This window comes from Salvelinus fontinalis, chromosome 4 (assembly GCF_029448725.1).
Source record: "Salvelinus fontinalis isolate EN_2023a chromosome 4, ASM2944872v1, whole genome shotgun sequence".
NCBI classification, from domain to species: domain Eukaryota; kingdom Metazoa; phylum Chordata; class Actinopteri; order Salmoniformes; family Salmonidae; genus Salvelinus; species Salvelinus fontinalis.
In genome coordinates this window covers 15,997,397-16,017,159 of record NC_074668.1, presented here as the reverse complement: position 1 = coordinate 16,017,159, position 19,763 = coordinate 15,997,397, and the positions used below count along the sequence as shown (strand labels likewise).

General features: G+C 42.9%; 1 protein-coding gene across 3 annotated transcripts in view; it reads left to right on the top strand.

The window, feature by feature from the left end:
- The window catches only part of LOC129853163 (netrin-G2-like), a 78,039-nt gene that overhangs the window by 41,716 nt on the left and 16,560 nt on the right, over window positions 1-19,763 (top strand). For all 3 annotated transcript variants that reach the window (XM_055918905.1, XM_055918904.1, XM_055918906.1), the window contains exons 4-5: window positions 6,244-6,416; window positions 6,871-6,894. In XM_055918905.1, the coding sequence (XP_055774880.1) occupies window positions 6,244-6,416; window positions 6,871-6,894 (197 nt within the window). The remainder of the gene's footprint in view (window positions 1-6,243; window positions 6,417-6,870; window positions 6,895-19,763) is intronic.

Sequence of the window (19,763 nt, the reverse complement as noted above, 5' to 3'; positions counted from 1 at the left end):
ATATCAACCCACTCAGACACCATTCTTAGTTCACTGCTCAGTACATATGTTAGCTCATTGCATTCTGATGCTAGAGTCATCAGCATACATGACCACTCTTGCTTTATTCATTCCTGAAGTTAAACCATTAGTATAGATAGAGTAGAGAAGTGGGCCTAGGCAACTTCCTTGAGGAACACCACAGTGTATATCTTTACTGTTTGAAAAGCTACCATTAAAGAACACTTTTTGCCATCTCCAGGATAGATAGCTTTCCATCTGGGATAGAGCTGCAGACTTAAAACCATAACATTTGAGTTTACCTAGTAACAGTTCATGATCAATTACATCAAAGGCAGCACTGAAATCTAGCAACAGTACACCAACTAACTTCCTGTCATCCATACTCTTTAACCAATCATCTGTCGTTTGTGCTAAGACCGTACTCGTAGAATGCCCTTCTTTGTATGCATGCTGGAAACCCGTTATCAGAATGACATTGTAAGTAACAGCAAACTTTCCAGGACATAAACATGTCTTAATTGGGCAGAAAACTTAAATTCTTGTTAATCTAACTACGGTGTCCAATTTACAGTAGCTATTACAGTGAACAAAATACCATGCTATTGTTTGAGGAGAGTGCACAACAACACAGCAACTGGTTTGATACATTCACCTCTGAAGGTAAATAATGTACTTACATTCAGTAATCTTGCTCTGATTTGTCATCCTGAGAGTCCCAGAGATAAAATGTGGCATAGTTATGTTTGATAAAATTAATTTCATATTCAAATGTAGGAACTGGGTTCAACAGTTTGAACCCCTGCTGTCTCTGGCTCCATACCTACCCCGCCTGGCCATCTAGATGTGTGAAAATGTGTGTATAAGCTAACGATCCATCATGTATGACATTCCTGTGAGTGTGTAAACTTATATTTTGTATTAGCATATCATTTTTGTATCTTCTCTGTAGCTATGTACTTGAAAATGTATCAATTGACCAATTCGGCACTTTTGTGCAGACTTGATACAAAATACTGTACAGTATTGCGACTCTTCACTGGATCAATCTGAAACTTTGCACACACACTGCTGCCATCTAGTGTCCAAAATCTAAATTGCGCCTAAACTGAAACATTATATTATGGTCTTTCTCTTGCATTTCAAAGATGATGGAGAAATCGCATGTTTTTTTGTTTGTATTATCTTTTACCAGATCAAATGTGTTATTCTCCTTCATTCATTTCTAATTTCCACAAACTTCAAAGTGTTTCCTTTCAAATGGTATCAATAATATGCATATCCTTGCTTCAGGTCCTGAGCTACAGGCAGTTACATTTGGGTATGTCATTTTATGCGAATGTTGAAGACCGTGTGATGACATATTCACTGAATAAAACACACACAAAAAGGTGATAGCCTACAGTACAGTCGTGGCCAAAAGCTTTGAGAATGACACAAATATTAATTTACACAAAGTTTGCTGCTTCAGTGTCTTTAGATATTTTTGTCAGATGTTACTATGGAATACTGAAGTATAATTACAAGCATTTCATAAGTGTCAAAGGCTTTTATTGACAATTACATGAAGTTGATGCAAACAGTCAATATTTGCAGTGTTGACCCTTCTTTTTCAAGACCTCTGCAATCTGCCTTGGCATGCTGTCAAATAACTTCTCGGCCACATCCTGACTGATGGCAGCCCATTCTTGCATAATCAATGCTTGGAGTTTGTCAGAATTTGTGGGTTTTTGTTTGTCCACCCGCCTCTTGAGGATTGACCACACGTTCTCAATGGGATTAAGGTCTGGGGAGTTTCCTGGCCATGGACCCAAAATATAGATGTTTTGCTCCCCGGGCCACTTAGTTATCACTTTTGCCTTATGGCGAGGTGCTCCATCATGCTGGAAAAGGCATTGTTCCTCACCAAACTGTTCCTGGATGGTTGGGAGAAGTTGCTCTCGGAGGATGTGCTGGTACCATTCTTTATTCATGGCTGTGTTCTTAGGCAAAATTGTGAGTGAGCCCACTCCCTTGGCTGAGAAGCAACCCCACACATGAATGGTCTCAGGATGCTTTACTGTTGGCATGACACAGGACTGATGGTAGCGCTCACCTTGTCTTCTCCGGACAAGCTTTTTTCCGGATGCCCCAAACAATCGGAAAGGGGATTCATCAGAGACAATGACTTTACCCCAGTCCTCAGCAGTCCAATCCCTGTACCTTTTGCAGAATATCAGTCTGTCCCTGATGTTTTTCCTGGAGATAAGTGGCTTCTTTGCTGCCCTTCTTGACACCAGGCCATCCTCCAAAAGTCTTTGCCTCACTGTGCATGCAGATGCACTCACACCTACCTGCTGCCATTCCTGAGCAAGCTCTGTACTGGTGGTCCCCCGATCCCACAGCTGAATCAACTTTAGATGACGGTCCTGGCGCTTGCTGGACTTTCTTGGGTGCCCTGAAGCCTTCTTCACAACTGCTCTCCTTGAAGTTCTTGATGATCCTATAAATGGTTGATTTAGGTGCAATCTTACTGGCAGCAATATCCTTGCCTATGAAACCCTTTTTGTGCAAAGCAATGATGACGGCATGTGTTTCCTTGCACGTAACCATGGTTGACAGAGGCAGAACAATGATTACAAGCACCACCCTCCTTTTGAAGCATCCAGTCTGTTATTCGAACTCAATCAGCATGACAGAGTGATCTCCAGCCTTGTCCTCATCAACACTCACACCTGTGTTAACGAGAGAATCACTGACACGATGTCTGCTAGTACTTTTGTGGCAGGGCTGAAATACAATGGAAATGTTTTTTGGGGATTCCGTTCATTTGCATGGCAAAGAGGGACTTTGCAATGAATTGCAATTCATCTGACCACTCTGCATAACATTCTGGAGTATATGCAAATTGCCATCATACAAACTGAGGCAGCAGACTTTGTGAAAATTAATATTTGTTTCATTCTCAAAACGTTTGGTCACGACTGTACATCTTCATGGTATCAAAGTTTCAGTATTTGGATATGCTAAGAACCAAATTCCAAATTCCAGAACTCAGAATTGATTGATAAGATTCAGATTTTTTTTTTATATGCCTCTAACAGTATGATTTGTTGTTGGACAATGTTGACACAATGTCGTTGTGTTTGCTGGACATGTACAGACAAAGAGCATCCTTTGGAGAGTTCAGGAAGTTCACTGTAATCTCAATCAGGTTTTTCAATGGAATTCTAGCTAGCTATAGGGCACAGTAAGTGTAGATCAGAGGAGATGAGTAGGCAAAGAGGGGCGAGGAGAGGAGACGAGATATCTGCGACCCAAGAATAGTAAAGCACCCTTTCCTGGCTCAAACTGCCAACCAATCAGCCTGTTACCAACCCTTGGTACATTTAAAAAAAATGGTGTTTGACGAGGTACAAAAGAAACGGACATTCAGCACGCTTATAAGGAAGGGCACTCAACATGTACGGCACGTATACAAATGACTGATCATTGGCTGAAAGAAATTGATAATAAGAAGATTGTGGGAGCTGTCTTGTTAGCTTTTGACATTATCAATCATCATCTGATACTGGAAAAATTTATGTTATGGCTTTCCATCTCCTGCTATATCGTGGATAGAGAGTTACCTGTCTAGCAGAACAAAGAGGGTGTTCTTTAATGGAAGCCTCTCCAACATAATCCAGGTAGAGTCAGGCATTCCCCAGGGCAGCTGTCTAGGCACCTTTACTTTTTTCAATCTACAGTAATGACCTCGCACGAGTAAGGCCTGTGTGTCTATGTATGCTGTCAGCTACCACAGCAAGTAAAATCTCTGCAACACTTAACAAAGAGCTGCAGTCAGTTTTAGAATGGGTGGCAAGAAATAAGCTACACTCTTAGAAAAAAAGGTGCTATCTAGAACCTAAATGGGTTCTTTGGCTGTCCCCATACGAGAACCCTTTGAAGAACCATTTTTGGTTCCAGGTAAAACCCGTTTGGATTCCGTGTAGAATTTGTTCCACATAGGGTTCTACCTGGAACCAAAAAAGGGTTCTACCTGGAACCAAAAAAGCGTTCTACCTGGAACCAAAAAAGGGTTCTACCTGGAACCAAAAAGGGTTATCTTATGGGGACAGCCGAATAACCCTTCTGGAACCCTTTTTTCTAAGAGTGTAGTCCTACATATTTTAAAACCTAAAAGCATTGCATTTGGGACAAATCATTCACTAAACCCTAAACCTCTGCTAAATCTTGTAATGAATAATGTGGAAATGGGGCAAGTTGAGGAGAATAAACTGCTTGGCTCAGCCCTGCATTATAAACTAAACTACTCATGGTCAAATGTATTGATGCAACGGTAGCTAAGATTGGGAGAGGTCTGTTCATAATAAAGTGTTGCTCTGCTTTCTTGACATCGCTATCAACAAAAAGTCCAACAGTCCCTAGTTTTGTCACACCTGGACTACTGTCCAGTCATATGGTCAAGTGCCACAAAGAGGGACAAAAGCAGCACGGCTGGTCCTTAAATGTTCACAGAGACCTAACATCATTAATAACATGCATGTCAATCTCCCCTGCATCACTACTTGTCTTGCGGTTTAAATTACTAGCACACTGCTCAGACACCCATGCATAACCCACAAGACATGCCACCAGAGGTCTTTACACAGTCCCAAAGTCCAGAACAGACCATGGGAAACGCACAGTACTTACACAGAGCCATGGCTATATGGAACTCTATTCCACATCAAGTAACTCATGGAAGCAGTAAAATCAGAGACAAAAAAAACAGATAAAAATACACCTTATGGAACAGTGCATCCTGTGAAGAGGTACACACACAGTCAGACACATGCACTCTACACACACCTACATTGTAATATTGTTATATTGCTGTATTATGGATGTTGTATTGTAGATATGTTGTCATAGAGTAGTGTGTAATAATGTGTTGTATTGTAGAGATTTGGTAGATTAGTATGTTATAATGTGATGTATTGTAGATATGTTGTGGTAGAGTAGTGTGTAATAATGTGTTGTATTGTAGATATGTTGTGGTAGAGTAGTGTGTAATAATGTGTTATATTGTAGATATGTTGTGGTAGAGTAGTGTGTAATAATGTGTTGTATTGTAGATATGTTGTGGTAGAGTAGTGTTTAATAATGTGTTATATTGTAGATATGTTGTGGTAGAGTAGTGTGTAATCATGTGTTGTATTGTAGATATGTTGTGGTAGAGTAGTGTGTAATAATGTGTTATATTGTAGATATGTTGTGGTAGAGTAGTGTGTAATAATGTGTTGTATTGTAGATATGTTGTGGTAGAGTAGTGTGTAATAATGTGTTATATTGTAGATATGTTGTGGTAGAGTAGTGTGTAATCATGTGTTGTATTGTAGATATGTTGTGGTAGAGTAGTGTGTAATAATGTGTTATATTGTAGATATGTTGTGGTAGAGTAGTGTGTAATAATGTGTTGTGGTGTAGTAGTGTGTAATAATGTGTTGTGTGATGTACTGTTTTATTTTGTATGTAATTGCCTTAATCTTGTTTGGAACACACTGCTGCAGGGCAGCAGCTAATGGTGAACCGTAATAAAATACAAAAATACAAATCCTTGTGGAGGTGTGGAGGTCCGTCCTATGAATATTTCATGCAAATGAAGGGTGGTCGGCTCACCAGAGTGGAACACTTTATATTGGAAGTGACTCCCTCATCTGATTATGATTGTTATTCAAATGTCACCATTACCATGCTATCCTGCTTGCCACCTTTCTCGCCATCTCAATCTTACCCCTTCAAAAAATGATTTGGATGTAAATGGCCTGGTAATTTCTCGAGATCAGAAAATGTTGTTTGACCTGGTATTTTTTTATTTTCTTATCTATTTATTTTATTCTGTTTCCCTGAAAGATTTAGCTCTTGCCACTTATAAAACATGCAAATGCATACTGCTGATTGTCAATCACGATCTTCAAGAACGTTTTATCTCTTGTGCTCCCTCTCTCTCTCTCTCTCTCTCGTCATACTCTTCTTTGAGCTCTCAATAAATTATCAATGTTCTCTAAATCGTACTCTTTCGGCTTACTCTTTAAAACCGCAATTTATCCAGGAAGGCAATTTATAAAAAATAAAATTGATCAAAAACAATGTCAATAACCGCAAGGTGTACTTGATCATGCATGATTAGCGCAGGAGTTGTTCAAGTGAGGCCATGACAGTGTTGTGGATTGACGTTGCTTCTACCCCCCCCCCCCCCCCCCCCCCCCCATCTTGCCATAGGTGTAAGTGTAATCTCCATGCTGGCCAGTGCACCTTTCGGGAGGGCAGCCTGCAGTGTGACTGTGAGCACAATACGACAGGCCAGGACTGCACTCGCTGTGAGAGGGGCTTCAAAGCCAAATCATGGAAACCTGGATCCTACCTACCCACCCCCAACGGATCCCCCAATACCTGTACGTAGCTGACAGCTATACACTTCAAACATCATATTATACCAAAAATACTGTATCAGGCACGTTACTTGATGGATGAAGTAATGGCTGAAAAACAATTTGGGCCATCTGCTCTATACAGCCACAGAGTGGTGCAGCCGAAGCTGTCACATTTCACAGGAGAGAAGTCCGTTGTCTTGAGGAATTCTACAGATGTATACTGACACTGTATGCAGAAGCACCCTATTCTAAACTCACAAACTACAGCGGGAATGGGGGCTTGCCGCTTCCAATGACAGATTTGGTGCCTGATGTTCTGTACATTAAGCACTGAAAGCTGAAAAGCCTTCATCTCTAAAAAAAATATGTATACAGTATATATAAATAAAGTCACTGATTCTCAAAAATAAATGAGTAAATCTCAATTTGTTTCTCTCACTCTCTCTCTTTCTCTGTCTGTCTGTCTGTCTGTCAGGTGAGGCTGCTGGGACTCTTGGCAGTAAGTAACAATCCTAATCAAACGGGATAGAGCTTGTTATCATTTCTTTTTCATTCTCTGTTCGTATGCCATAAAAATTATTGTCTATCATATTATATAATTTATGTCGCTCCCCTCTGGTGTTGTGGTGGGTCCCTTCATGGTAATCACAATGATCACACTCACAACACATTTTTCCACAGTTTTATATCCCTCAGTGCTGGTCTATAATTCAAATGGGGGGAGGGGATTCAAAGTGTTTCAGTGTAACAGGTTTTGTAGATGAGGGCTAGCCCAAGGACATGGTGTGAGAGGGACTGTGAGTGTATGGGGGTTCTGTGCAGACCTAAAGATGCAAGATCTTAATTTTAGCCAGTTTGCTACAGCAGGACAATAATGCTGCAGCAACAGGAAATGTAAACTATTATATGGATCATAATTAATGGACATTTTTGTAGGGGTTGATACATTTTTTGTAAGGGAAAATCAAGTCTGAAATTTCAGTGGAAATTTAACTTCAGAAGCCTTTTTAAACCTCAAATGCACTATAAGTTTTACATTTCCTGTGTTGCAGAAAAGTTTTTCCAAATTAAGATCGTACATCTGTATAAGAGATGCTGTACAGCCACAGCGGTGGTGGAGTAACCATATTGTTGAAAGCAAGGTGTTCTCCACAACGGCCAAACAAGTGATGGCTCTGTACATGTCTGTGGCAAGCGCAATCACATAATGGGTTGATTTGATGGTATATCCATGATCCGGATATTCTCATGTTAGTGCATCTGTTGATATAATTTGACTGTTTCTCTCTACCTTCTTGGTGTTGTGCCCTCTCAGCCCCCACAACAGTCCAGCCCCTGCCAACAACCACACCTGCGTTGGCAACTACAGCCAATCCACCCACAGACCAACTGCCCACAGTTGCCACTAGTATAGAAGGTGGGAGAGCAACTATGGTTGGAGTGTCTGACAGCCAGGCAGAGTGCCTGTCTAAAAGGAACATAGGCTGCATCCGAAATGACACCCTATTCCCTACATTGCCTATATAGTGCACTACTACTACAGAACCCTATGGGCCCTGGTAAAAAGTAGTGCACTATGGGCCCGATTCAGACTTAGGAAATGTACGCCTTTCCTACGCACTTCTTAGAAGTTGGTATGCAGACGTACATTTTTTAGCTGCGTAACAGGCTTTGCAGGCGTGGTTCCCTTGCGTGCTCTGAATGAATTGAACAGCTGAAAACCTCCCACTTGCTGGCCAATATAATTTCTAGTGGGGTTTTCATTCAATAAGGTTTTCAGTACATTTATCTAAATCCATCCATTTAATATGGGGTAGCCTAACTTAGTTAGAAAATATACAGGAAAACATTTCAGAATATTACGGATCAATAAAAGGAAACCATGTAGGCCTAAATGCATATTCCTCTCCTTTCAGCACCAATTGGTAGATTTCAAAATATTATTATTATTATTTATAAAATAATATTTATATTATTTAGGGTTAGCAAAGTATTTATGAATTAAAAAAACATTTTTGGAGGGCCTTTATGCACTAAATATATTGGTAAATCAAAAATACAGTGGTTTGATTCATCCTGAAAGTTACCATATTCAATTACTCCGTCCATGAATTATTGGACGGTGAGAAAGTGTACAATAGGGGTTGAACGGTATTACTATAAATCTACCCTAATAATCCTCACTAATCATGGAACTGTGATGACAACGTTCCAGTTGTTGTGAACCATGCACCAGGATCCATGTCTGCTATGTATGGTCTGCGTTCCATAATGATTCAAATAGGTTATATTGTTCCATATTATTGCACAACTTGTAATACGTTAGCCACTATTGCTAGCGATCCTCAGGAACTACCACACAAACGTGACAGAGGAAAGAAAGGTAAACTAACCATGTAATAGAATGATGCAAAATGTAAGGAAACTAACACTAAAGTCAGTGACTGTTATAAATGTATGTTGGTATAACTGACGGTGGCTACCGATAATGGCTAGTATTTTTTTTTAAATACAGAGAATAGTCTGCCGATTTATAAAAATTCATGAATCCACTTGGTAGGTTTGGCACTACACTGTCATTTGCGATAGGCTACAAAAGCCTATTGCTTGGGTCTCCACATTTCATATAAGTTATAAGGCCAGCATTTTATAAATGTCACTGTGGAAAAGGTGACATGTTGATATTCTTCAGTTTGCCACCATGTGACTGGTTTCACATTTGTCACCAGCGATCATATGGTCAAATAGATCTAAAACAACTGTCATTAATATTTTCAATCCCCTTACCTGAACAGATTACTCATGTACCTAGCTCTTATTTATAGCTCTCATCAATTTGTAAATTACAGTGCATGGAGAATGGTGTTTTTTCTATCTGAAAAAATGATGTAGATGATGTTCCACTTGGAACCCACAGGTTGCTCGACTTTATTCATAATTTCATTGTGTGTAAAGGTGGTGGAGTTATGAGGGAATTTAAGTCGAGGTCAGAATACGTTGTATCTGAAGACACACTTTCATTTATTTGATCTCCTCCCCCAACGAATAGTGAGGTGAATAGCATGCTATTCTCATGCCTGTTCAAGATCAGACTACGCGTTGAGAGAAAATTGTATTAAAAAAGCAATTACGTTCCATTTAAGTGCACTTACTATATTTCGGGTATATGAAAGACACAAGGTGCCATTTCAGATGCAGACAGCCTGAGAGCTCATCAACCTCCTGCCTCCTATTGACTTTTAAACCAGAGTACATTTACTAAAGCAGCACATACAGTAGAATGCGTCCCCGGTACATTCCTGATGACCAGGAAATGTGTAGTACTGCAAAGCTGAAAGGGAAGTATACTATAGTGTTGACGTAGCACAAAGGCAAAGGAGAAGAGAGGAGTTGATGAATCTTGGTCATTTAGTTTGTACTAGTAAAGTGGCTGGTTGAGTATGAGTGTTGTATATCTCACCCATAGTTTTTATCAGCCCCACTACAGTAGTTTATGATGCATAGCATACTGGAAAGAATATAACATATTCATATCTGCATGTGTGTTGTGTTATCAGAGGAGTAAAGATATTTATAGTAAACATTTTCTGTGCGTGTCTGTCTGTGTGTGTTTGTGTGTGATGGTTTGCATTCATGCACATTTCTGTTTGTATTTGTATGCATTAATTTCTGTATGTGCGTGTGAGAGAGAGAATTTGTGCTGAATTATACTTCCATAGAACTGGATCTCCCAGAATGTCAGGCTGGACACAGGCCTAGTGATTTCTGACGTGTGTGTGTGCGTGTGCGTGCGCGTGTGCGTGCGGCTCAGTAGATTGGAACCACCTCATGGCTCTGTCTACTGCCGTGAAGTGACAAACTCTCACAGGCGCTGAGTGTGAGAGTTTTTACAGCTTGTGTTCCCTGTCAGTAGTGACTTCAAAACCTCACAAGTGAAAATGTCAAATTCCACAATACACTTGCACAGAAGAAATCTTTTAGTTAAGCTGTCTGAAAATAGAGAAATTCTAGGCTAGTTTGTAGAGTGTAGTAAAGTCTAAGGACAATCCCCACGGGAACAGCATAGGACAGGATACTGTACTGTGATTATGCCAGCTACTGTCCATTGGGAAAGTGATATGGTGTTAACAGTGGAGAACTTCAGGGTCAGTTGTCCATTTAGCTTTCCCTGAAATGGGTCTTTCTAATGTCAAGGGCTCATAGTTGTACTCTGAAATGTTTAAAATGTTCATGATAGCTTGAACTATTCTAAGCTCATGGGAGGAAATTAGTCATTTTTTTATTTCATAATTGGAAGCCTATAGACACGTACAGGGCCGGATTAACGCAGAGGCTTACCAGGGCTAAAGCCCAGGCCAGTGGGGGGCCGAAGAGGCCGGAAAACAAAAAAATGTAAGGATATATCTTTCTATGGTTGGTTGCGGCTGTTCGTTTGCCTTTTGCAGATTTCAAAATACAATTACTGGAAAAACACAGTTTGGTGTTTTGGGGCTATAAAAAAAACGTAATCTTAATCCGGCCCTGGTTATGTCTCCCCCCATTTGTCCTGATGAATTATGGAATATGCTCAATATGAATACTCAAGAGGAAAGGTAATCCATGTTTATTTTTAAGCACCTTGCTCTGATACCTTTCTCTGTGGTGACACAAATCAAATCAAGCTTTATTTGTCACATGCGCCGAATACAACAAGTGTAGACTTTACCGTGAAATGCTTACTTACAAGCCCTTAACCAACAGTGCAGTCCTTAACCAAGAACATTTACCAAGGCTAAAATAAAAAGTCATAATACAAAGGAAATCATTTAGGCAGGCGGTAATCATTTAGGCAGGTTACCTTCGCTTCCTTGGGCACAGGGACGATGGTGGTCTGCTTGAAACATGTAGGCATTACAGACTCGGTCAAGTGAAGACACTTGACAGTTGGTCCGCGCATCCTGGTAATGCGTCTGGCCCAACGGCTTTGTGAATGTTGACCTGTTTAAAGCTTTTGTTTACATCGCTACCGAGATCGTTATCACACAGTCATCGAGAACAGCTGGTGCTCTTGTGCATGCTTTAGTGTTGCTTGCCTCGAAGCGAGCATTAAAGACATTTAGCTCATCTGGTAAGCTCGCGTCACTGTGCAGCTCATGTCTGGGTTTCCCTTTGTAGTCCGTAATAGTTTTCAAGCCCTACCACATCCGAGCGTCAGAGCTGGTGTAGTAGGATTCAATCTTAATCCTGTATTGACGCTTTTTGCTTGCTTGATGGTTCGTCTGAGGGAATAGCTGGATTTTTTATAAGCGCCCGGATTAGTCTCCCGTTCCTTGAAAGCGGCAGCTCTAGCCTTTAGCTCGATGTGGATGTTGCCTGTAATCCATGGCTTCTGGTTGGGGTATGTACGTACAGTCACTGTGGGGACGACGTCATCGATGCACTTATTGATGAAGCCGATGACTGAGGTGGTATATTCCTCAATGCCATTGGATGAATCCCGGAACAAATACCAGTCTGTGCTAGCAAAACAGTCCTGTAGTGTAGCATCTGCATCATCTGACCACGTCCATATTGAGCGAGTCACTGGTACTTCCTGCTTTAGTTTTTGCTTGTAAGCAGGAATCAGGAGAATAGAATTGTGGTCAGATTTGCCAAATGGAGGGTGGGGTAGAGGTTTGTACGCATCTCTGTGTGTGGAGTTAAGGTGGTCTAGGATTTTTTTTTCCTTACCTGATTGCACAAGTGACATGCTGGTAAAAATTTGGTAAAACGGATTTAAGTTTGCCTGCATTAAAGTCCCCGGCCACTAGGAGCGTCGCTTCTGGATGAGCATTTTCTTTTTTGCTTATGGCCTTATAGAGTTGGTTGAGAGCTGTCTTAGCGCCAGCTTCGCTTTGTGGTGGTAAATAGATGGGTACGAATAATAAAGATGAGAACTCTCTTGGTATATAGTGTGGTCTACAGCTTATCATAAGGTACTCTACCTCAGGCGAGCAATACCTTGAGACTTCTTTAATATTAGACATCGCGCACCAGCTGTTATTGACAAAAAGACACACACCCCAGCCCCTCGTCTTACCAGAGGTAGCATCTCTGTTCTGCCGGTGCATGGAAAATCCAGCCACGTCACGGTGAAACATAAGATGTTACAGTTTCACGCAAAAGGCGTGGATCTGGGCCTGTTCCAGTGAAAGCAAGATATCCTTCTCGTCGGACTCGTTAAAGGAAAACGTTTCTTCCAGTAAGCGGTGAGTAATCGCTTTTCTGATGTCCAGAAGTTATTTTCGGTCATAAGAGACAGTAGCAGCAACATTATGTACACAATAAGTTAAAGGATCAGAGGGAGATTTCATATGGTTTGAGCCAGTTTGCTACAGCAGAAAATGTATCCTGCAACAACAGGAAATGTGAATTATTATGTGGATTATAATGGACATTTTTTATAGGGGTTGATAAATAGACTACAAGTTTGCATTTCCTGCTGTGCAGGAAAATTCTCAGCAACGAAAACATTGATCAATTTAAGATACTACATCTGTACCTAGTAGACGATTATGAATTTGCTCAAAATGAATGGTATGAGAGTAGATTCTACTCTACATCCACCTACGATGCTTGGCAGTCATATTTTTTTCTCCAAATTAATTCGACATGCTTGTTCATTAGACAATCCTCACTTGTTTGTTAAAGTACAAAGGCAGCCTTTTTTTGACTTGGAGGGCTGATCTATGAACAGTTTGGATTATTTGTATTATAAAATCTATAGTCGATTGCATGTAAGTAACATAATAAAAAAAGTCCCCATTCAAATCTGTCAGTTTGAACTAGAGACCTGTTATTTTTTTTATATAGGATGCGTCTAAATTCACAGCATCTGCCGATATCTCACTTCCGCTTCTGCGGTGAAAGGTGGCAGAGTTAGAGAGGTGTTTTGTCATTCCATGAGACATCCCGAAAATCGACCTTCTCACGAAAACGTATGTAGCGTCAGAACGGTTTCACCTACAAACTATTATGACCACTCTATGGAAAGGGGAGACTCTCACGCACACGATGTTGGTATCCGTTTTCCACAAGTGTCACGCAATCGTCTGAAGGTACCCGGAACCGGTTTTAAAGGATGAAGGTGTCACACCCTGATCTGTTTCACCTGTCCTTGTGCTTGTCTCCACCCCCTCCAGGTGTTGCCCATCTTCCCCACTTATTCCCTGGGTATTTATACCTGTGTTTTCTGTCTGTCTATGTCAGTTTGTCTTGTTTGTCAGGTCAACCAGTGTTTTGTATCTCAGCTCCTGCGTTTCCCTAGTCTCTCTTCTCGCCCTTCTGGTTTTGACCATTGCCTGTCCTGACTCTGCCTGCCCCTGCCCCTGCCTGCTGTCCTGTACCTTTGCCCCTACTCTGGATTACCGACCCCTGCCTGCCTTGACCTCGTTTGCCTGCCCCTGTTGCTGTAATAAACATTGTTAATTCAACACAGTCTGCACTTGGGTCTTACCTGAAATGTGATAGAAGTTAGTTTTGTGCCTACCCAAAAAAGGGTTTAAATATGTGTAAAAATATACAGTATACATGTGTGAGTATATATATACACACTACCATTCAAAAGTTTGGGGTCACTTAGAAATGTCCTTGTTTTTGAAAGAAAAAATAATAATTTGTCATTTAAAATAAGATCAAATTGATCAGAAATACGGTGTAGACATTGTTCATGTTGTAAATGACTATTGTAGCTGGAAACTGCAATTTATTTTCATGGAATATCTACATAGGCATACAGAGGCCCATAATCAGCAACCATCACTCCTGTGTTCCAATGGCACGTTGTGTTAGCTAATCCAAGTTTATCATTTTAAAAGGCTAATTGATCATTAGAAAACCCTTTTGCAATTATGTTAGCACAGCTGAAAACTGTTGTACTGATTAAAGAAGCAATAAAACTGGCCTTCTTTAGACTAGTTGAGTATCTCTGGAGCATCGGCATTTGTGGGTTCGATTACAGGCTCAAAATGGCCAGAAACAATGACCTTTCTTCTGAAACTCATCAGTCTATTCTTGTTCTGAGAAATGAGAACTATTCCATGTGAGAAACTGAAGATCTCGTACAATGCTGTGTATTACTCCCTTCACAGAACCGCGCAAACTGGCTCTAACCAGAATAGAAAGAGGAGTGGGAGGCACAACTGAGCAAGAGGACAAGTACATTAGAGTGTCTAGTTTGAGAAACAGACGCCTCACAAGTCCTCAACTGGCAGCTTCATTAAATAGTACCCGTAAAACACCAGTCTCAACGTCAACAGTGAAGGGGCGACTCCGGGATGCTGGCCTTCTAGGCAGAGTTCCACTGTCCAGTGTCTGTGTTCTTTTGCCCATCTTAATCTTTTCTTTTTATTGGCCAGTCTGAGATATGGCTTTTTCTTTGCAACTCTGCCTCGAAAGCCAGGATCCCGGAGTCGCCTCTTCACTGTTGACATTGTGACATTGTGAAATGATAAACTTGGATTAGCTAACACAACGTGCCATTGGAACACAGGAGTGATGGTTGCTGATAATGGGCCTCTGCACATCTACATAGATATTACATAAAAAATCTGCCGTTTCCATCTACAATAGTTATTTACAACATTAACAATGTCTACACGGTATTTCTGATCAATTTGATGTTATTTTAAATGGACAAAAAAATGTATTTTCTTTCAAAAACAAGGACATTTCTAAGTGGCTCCAAATCTTTGAACGGTAGTGTAAATATATTTCCTGAGCTGTCTTATATCTCCTAGATATAGAACAAACACTTCAACACCTTGTTTCGTATTATTTATTTTTTGATTGTTATGAATGTTTTATTCAAAGCGTTTCTGTTATGCTGGTGAATGAGGACCCAAAAGCGACTTAACAAAAACAGAGTCTTTATTCCAGTCTTAAACAAAACGGTACTCCAGGATATATCTTAGATGACACCTGCTCACACGCAGCATCTGATGAAGGCAAAAACACGACAGGGCGGAACCAGGACACAGAACAGCAAACATCAAACAAGAATCCGACAAAGACAGAAGCAGAAAACCGAGGGAGAAATAGGGACTCAAATCAGAGGGCAAAATAGGGGACAGGTGTGAAAGAGTAAATGAGGTCGTTAGGAGAAAGAGAAACAGCTGGGAGCAGGAACGGAACGATAGAGAGAGAGAGCGGGGGAGGGAGAGAGGGAGGAGGAGAGAGGGAATAGAAAGAGGGAAAGAACCTAATAAGACCAGCAGAGGGAAGCACAGGGACAAGACATGAAGATCAAAGACAAAACATGACAGTACCCCCCCACTCACCAAGCGCCTCCTGGCGCACTCGAGGAGGAACCCTGGCGGCGACGAAGGAAATCATCAATCAACGAACGGTCCAGCACGTCCCGAGATGGAACCCAACTCCTCTCCTCAGGACCGAAACCCTCCCAATCCACTAAGTACTGGTGACCACGTCCCTGAGAACGCATGTCCATGATCCTCCGTTCCTTGTAAATAGGTGCGCCCTCGACAAGGACGGGAGGGGGGGAGGGAAGACGAACGGGGGCGCGAAGAAAAGGCTTGACACAAGAGACATGGAAGACAGGGTGGACGCGACGAAGATGTCGCGGAAGAATCAGTCGCACAGCGACAGGATTAACGACCTGAGAGACACGGAACGGACCAATGAACCGCGGAGTCAACTTGCGAGAAGCTGTCGTAAGGGAAAGGTTACGAGTGGAAAGCCACACTCTCTGACCGCGACCATACCTAGGACTCTTAATCCTACGTTTATTGGCGGCTCTCACAGTCCTCCCCGCAGACGAAGGCAGACCGGTACTAAAGTCTAAGGCGATCTGAGACCATGGTCGAGAAGGAATGGGAAGCGGTCTAAGACGACCGGCATGAGGAGAGTTACCTGACTTAGTCTGCGCGCAGTCCGAACAAGCAGCCACGAAACGGCGCGTGTCCCGCTCCTGAGTAGGCCACCAAAACCGCTGGCGAATAGAAGCAAGCGTACCCCGAACACCGGGGTGACCAGCTAACTTGGCAGAATGAGCCCACTGAAGAACAGCCAGACGAGTAGAGACAGGAACGAACAGAAGGTTACTAGGACAAGCGCGCGGCGACGCAGTGTGAGTGAGTGCTTGCTCTACCTGTCTCTCAATTCCCCAGACAGTCAACCCGACAACACGCCCTTCAGGGAGAATCCCCTCGGGTTCGGTAGAAACCACAGGAGAACTAAAGAGACGGGATAAAGCATCAGGCTTGGTGTTCTTATTTCCCGGACGATAGGAAATCTCAAACTCGAAACGAGCGAAAAACAATGCCCAACGAGCTTGACGTGCATTAAGTCGTTTGGCAGAACGGATGTACTCAAGGTTCTTATGGTCAGTCCAAACGACAAAAGGAACGGTCGCCCCCTCCAACCACTGTCGCCATTCGCCTAAGGCTAAGCGGATGGCGAGCAGTTCGCGGTTACCCACATCATAGTTGCGTTCCGATGGCGACAAGCGATGAGAAAAGTAAGCGCAAGGATGGACCTTATCGTCAGACTGGAAGCGCTGGGACAGAATGGCTCCCATGTCCACCTCTGAAGCGTCAACCTCGACAATGAACTGTCTTGTGACGTCAGGAGTAACAAGGATAGGGGCGGATGTAAAACGCTTCTTGAGGAGATCAAAAGCTCCCTGGGCGGAACCGGACCACTTAAAGCAAGACTTGACAGAAGTCAGAGCTGTGAGAGGGGCAGCCACTTGACCGAAATTACGAATGAAACGCCGATAGAAATTAGCGAAACCGAGAAAGCGCAGTAACTCGACACGTGACTTAGGAACGGGCCAATCGCTGACATCCTGGACCTTAGCGGGATCCATCTGAATGCCTTCAGCAGACAGATAATCATCGAGAGCCTTACGTTCGGGAGCCGACAGAGAGAATAATCTACCCCGAGGAGAAGTGGTCCCCGGAAGGAGATCAATACAACAATCATACGACCGGTGAGGAGGAAGAGAGTTGGCTCTGGACCGACTGAAGACCGTGCGTAGATCATGATGTTCCTCCGGCACTCCTGTCACATCACCAGGCTCCTCCTGAGTAGAGGGGACAGAAGAAACAGGAGGAATAGCAGACATTAAACACTTCACATGACAAGAAACATTCCAGGATAGGATAGAATTACTAGACCAATTAATAGAAGGATTATGACATACTAGCCAGGGATGACCCAAAACAACAGGTGTAACAGGTGAACAAAAAATCAAAAAAGAAATGGTCTCACTGTGGTTACCAGATACTGTGAGGGTTAAAGGTAGTGTCTCATATCTGATACTGGGGAGAGGACTACCATCTAAGGCGAACATGGGTGTGATCCTCCCTAACTCTCTGAGAGGAATGTCATGTTTCCGAGCCCATGCTTCGTCCATAAAACAACCCTCAGCCCCAGAGTCTATCAAGGCACTGCAGGAAGCAGCCGACCCGGACCGACAAGGTAGTACAGGATCTTGATGGAGAGACCTGAGTAGTAGCGCTCACCAGTAGCCCTCCGCTTACTGATGATCTCTGACCTTTAACTGGACATGACATGACAAAATGTCCAGCAGAACCGCAATAGAAGCAAAGGCGGTTGGTGATTCTCCGTTCCCTCTCCTTAGTCGAGATGTGAACACCTCCCAGCTGCATGGGCTCAGTCTCTGAGCCGATGGAAGGAGATGGTCGAGATGCGGAGAAGGGAAGCCCCGCTAACGCGAGCTCTCTTCCACGAGCTCGGTGACGAAGATCTACCCGTCGTTCTATGCGGATGGCGAGTGCAATCAACGAGTCCACGCTGGAAGGAACCTCCCGGGAGAGAATCTCATCCTTAACCTCAGCGTGGAGTCCCTCCAGAAAACGAGCGAGCAACGCCGGCTCGTTCCAGTCACTGGATGCAGCAAGAGTACGAAACTCTATAGAGTAATCCGTTATGGATCGATCACCTTGACATAGGGAAGCCAGACCCCTGGAAGCCTCCTTCCCAAAAACTGAACGATCAAAGACCCGTATCATCTCCTCCTTAAAGTTCTGATAAACGTCAGAACACTCAGCCCTTGCCTCCCAGATAGCTGTGCCCCACTCCCGAGCCCGCCCAGTAAGGAGTGATATGACGTAAGCGATCCGAGCTCTCTCTCCAGAGTATGTGTTGGGCTGGAGAGAGAACACAATATCACACTGGGTGAGAAAGGAGCGACACTCAGTGGGCTGTCCAGAGTAACATGGTGGATTATTAACCCTGGGTTCCGGAGACTCGGAAGACCAGGAAGTAGCTTGTGGTACGAGACGAAGACTCTGAAACTGTCCTGAGAGATCGGAAACCTGAGCGGCCAGGGTCTCAACGGCATGACGAGCAGCAGACAATTCCTGCTCGTGTCTGCCGAGCATTGCTCCCTGGAACTTGACGGTAGTGTAGAGAGAATCCGTAGTCGCTGGGTCCATTCTTGGTCGGATTCTTCTGTTATGCTGGTGAATGAGGACCCAAAAGCGACTTAACAAAAACAGAGTCTTTATTCCAGTCTTAAACAAAACGGTACTCCAGGATATATCTTAGATGACACCTGCTCACACGCAGCATCTGATGAAGGCAAAAACACGACAGGGCGGAACCAGGACACAGAACAGCAAACATCAAACAAGAATCCGACAAAGACAGAAGCAGAAAACCGAGGGAGAAATAGGGACTCAAATCAGAGGGCAAAATAGGGGACAGGTGTGAAAGAGTAAATGAGGTCGTTAGGAGAAAGAGAAACAGCTGGGAGCAGGAACGGAATGATAGAGAGAGAGAGCGGGGGAGGGAGAGAGGGAGGAGGAGAGAGGGAATAGAAAGAGGGAAAGAACCTAATAAGACCAGCAGAGGGAAGCACAGGGACAAGACATGAAGATCAAAGACAAAACATGACAGTTTCTCTGGGCTATAGTAGTAAAGGCCAAATTCAATATATATATATACACTGCTCAAAAAAATAAAGGGAACACTTAAACAACACAATGTAACTCCAAGTCAATCACACTTCTGTGAAATCAAACTGTCCACTTAGGAAGCAACACTGATTGTCAATAAATTACCCATGCTGTTGTGCAAATGGAATAGACAAAAGGTGGAAATTATAGGCAATTAGCAAGACACCCCCAATAAAGGAGTGATTCTGCAGGTGGTGACCACAGACCACTTCTCAGTTCCTATGCTTCCTGGCTGATGTTTTGGTCATTTTTGAATGCTGGCGGTGCTTTCACTCTAGTGGTAGCATGAGACGGAGTCTACAACCCACACAAGTGGCTCAGGTAGTGCAGCTCATCCAAGATGGCACATCAATGCGAGCTGTGGCAAGAAGGTTTGCTGTGTCTGTCAGCGTAGTGTCCAGAGCAT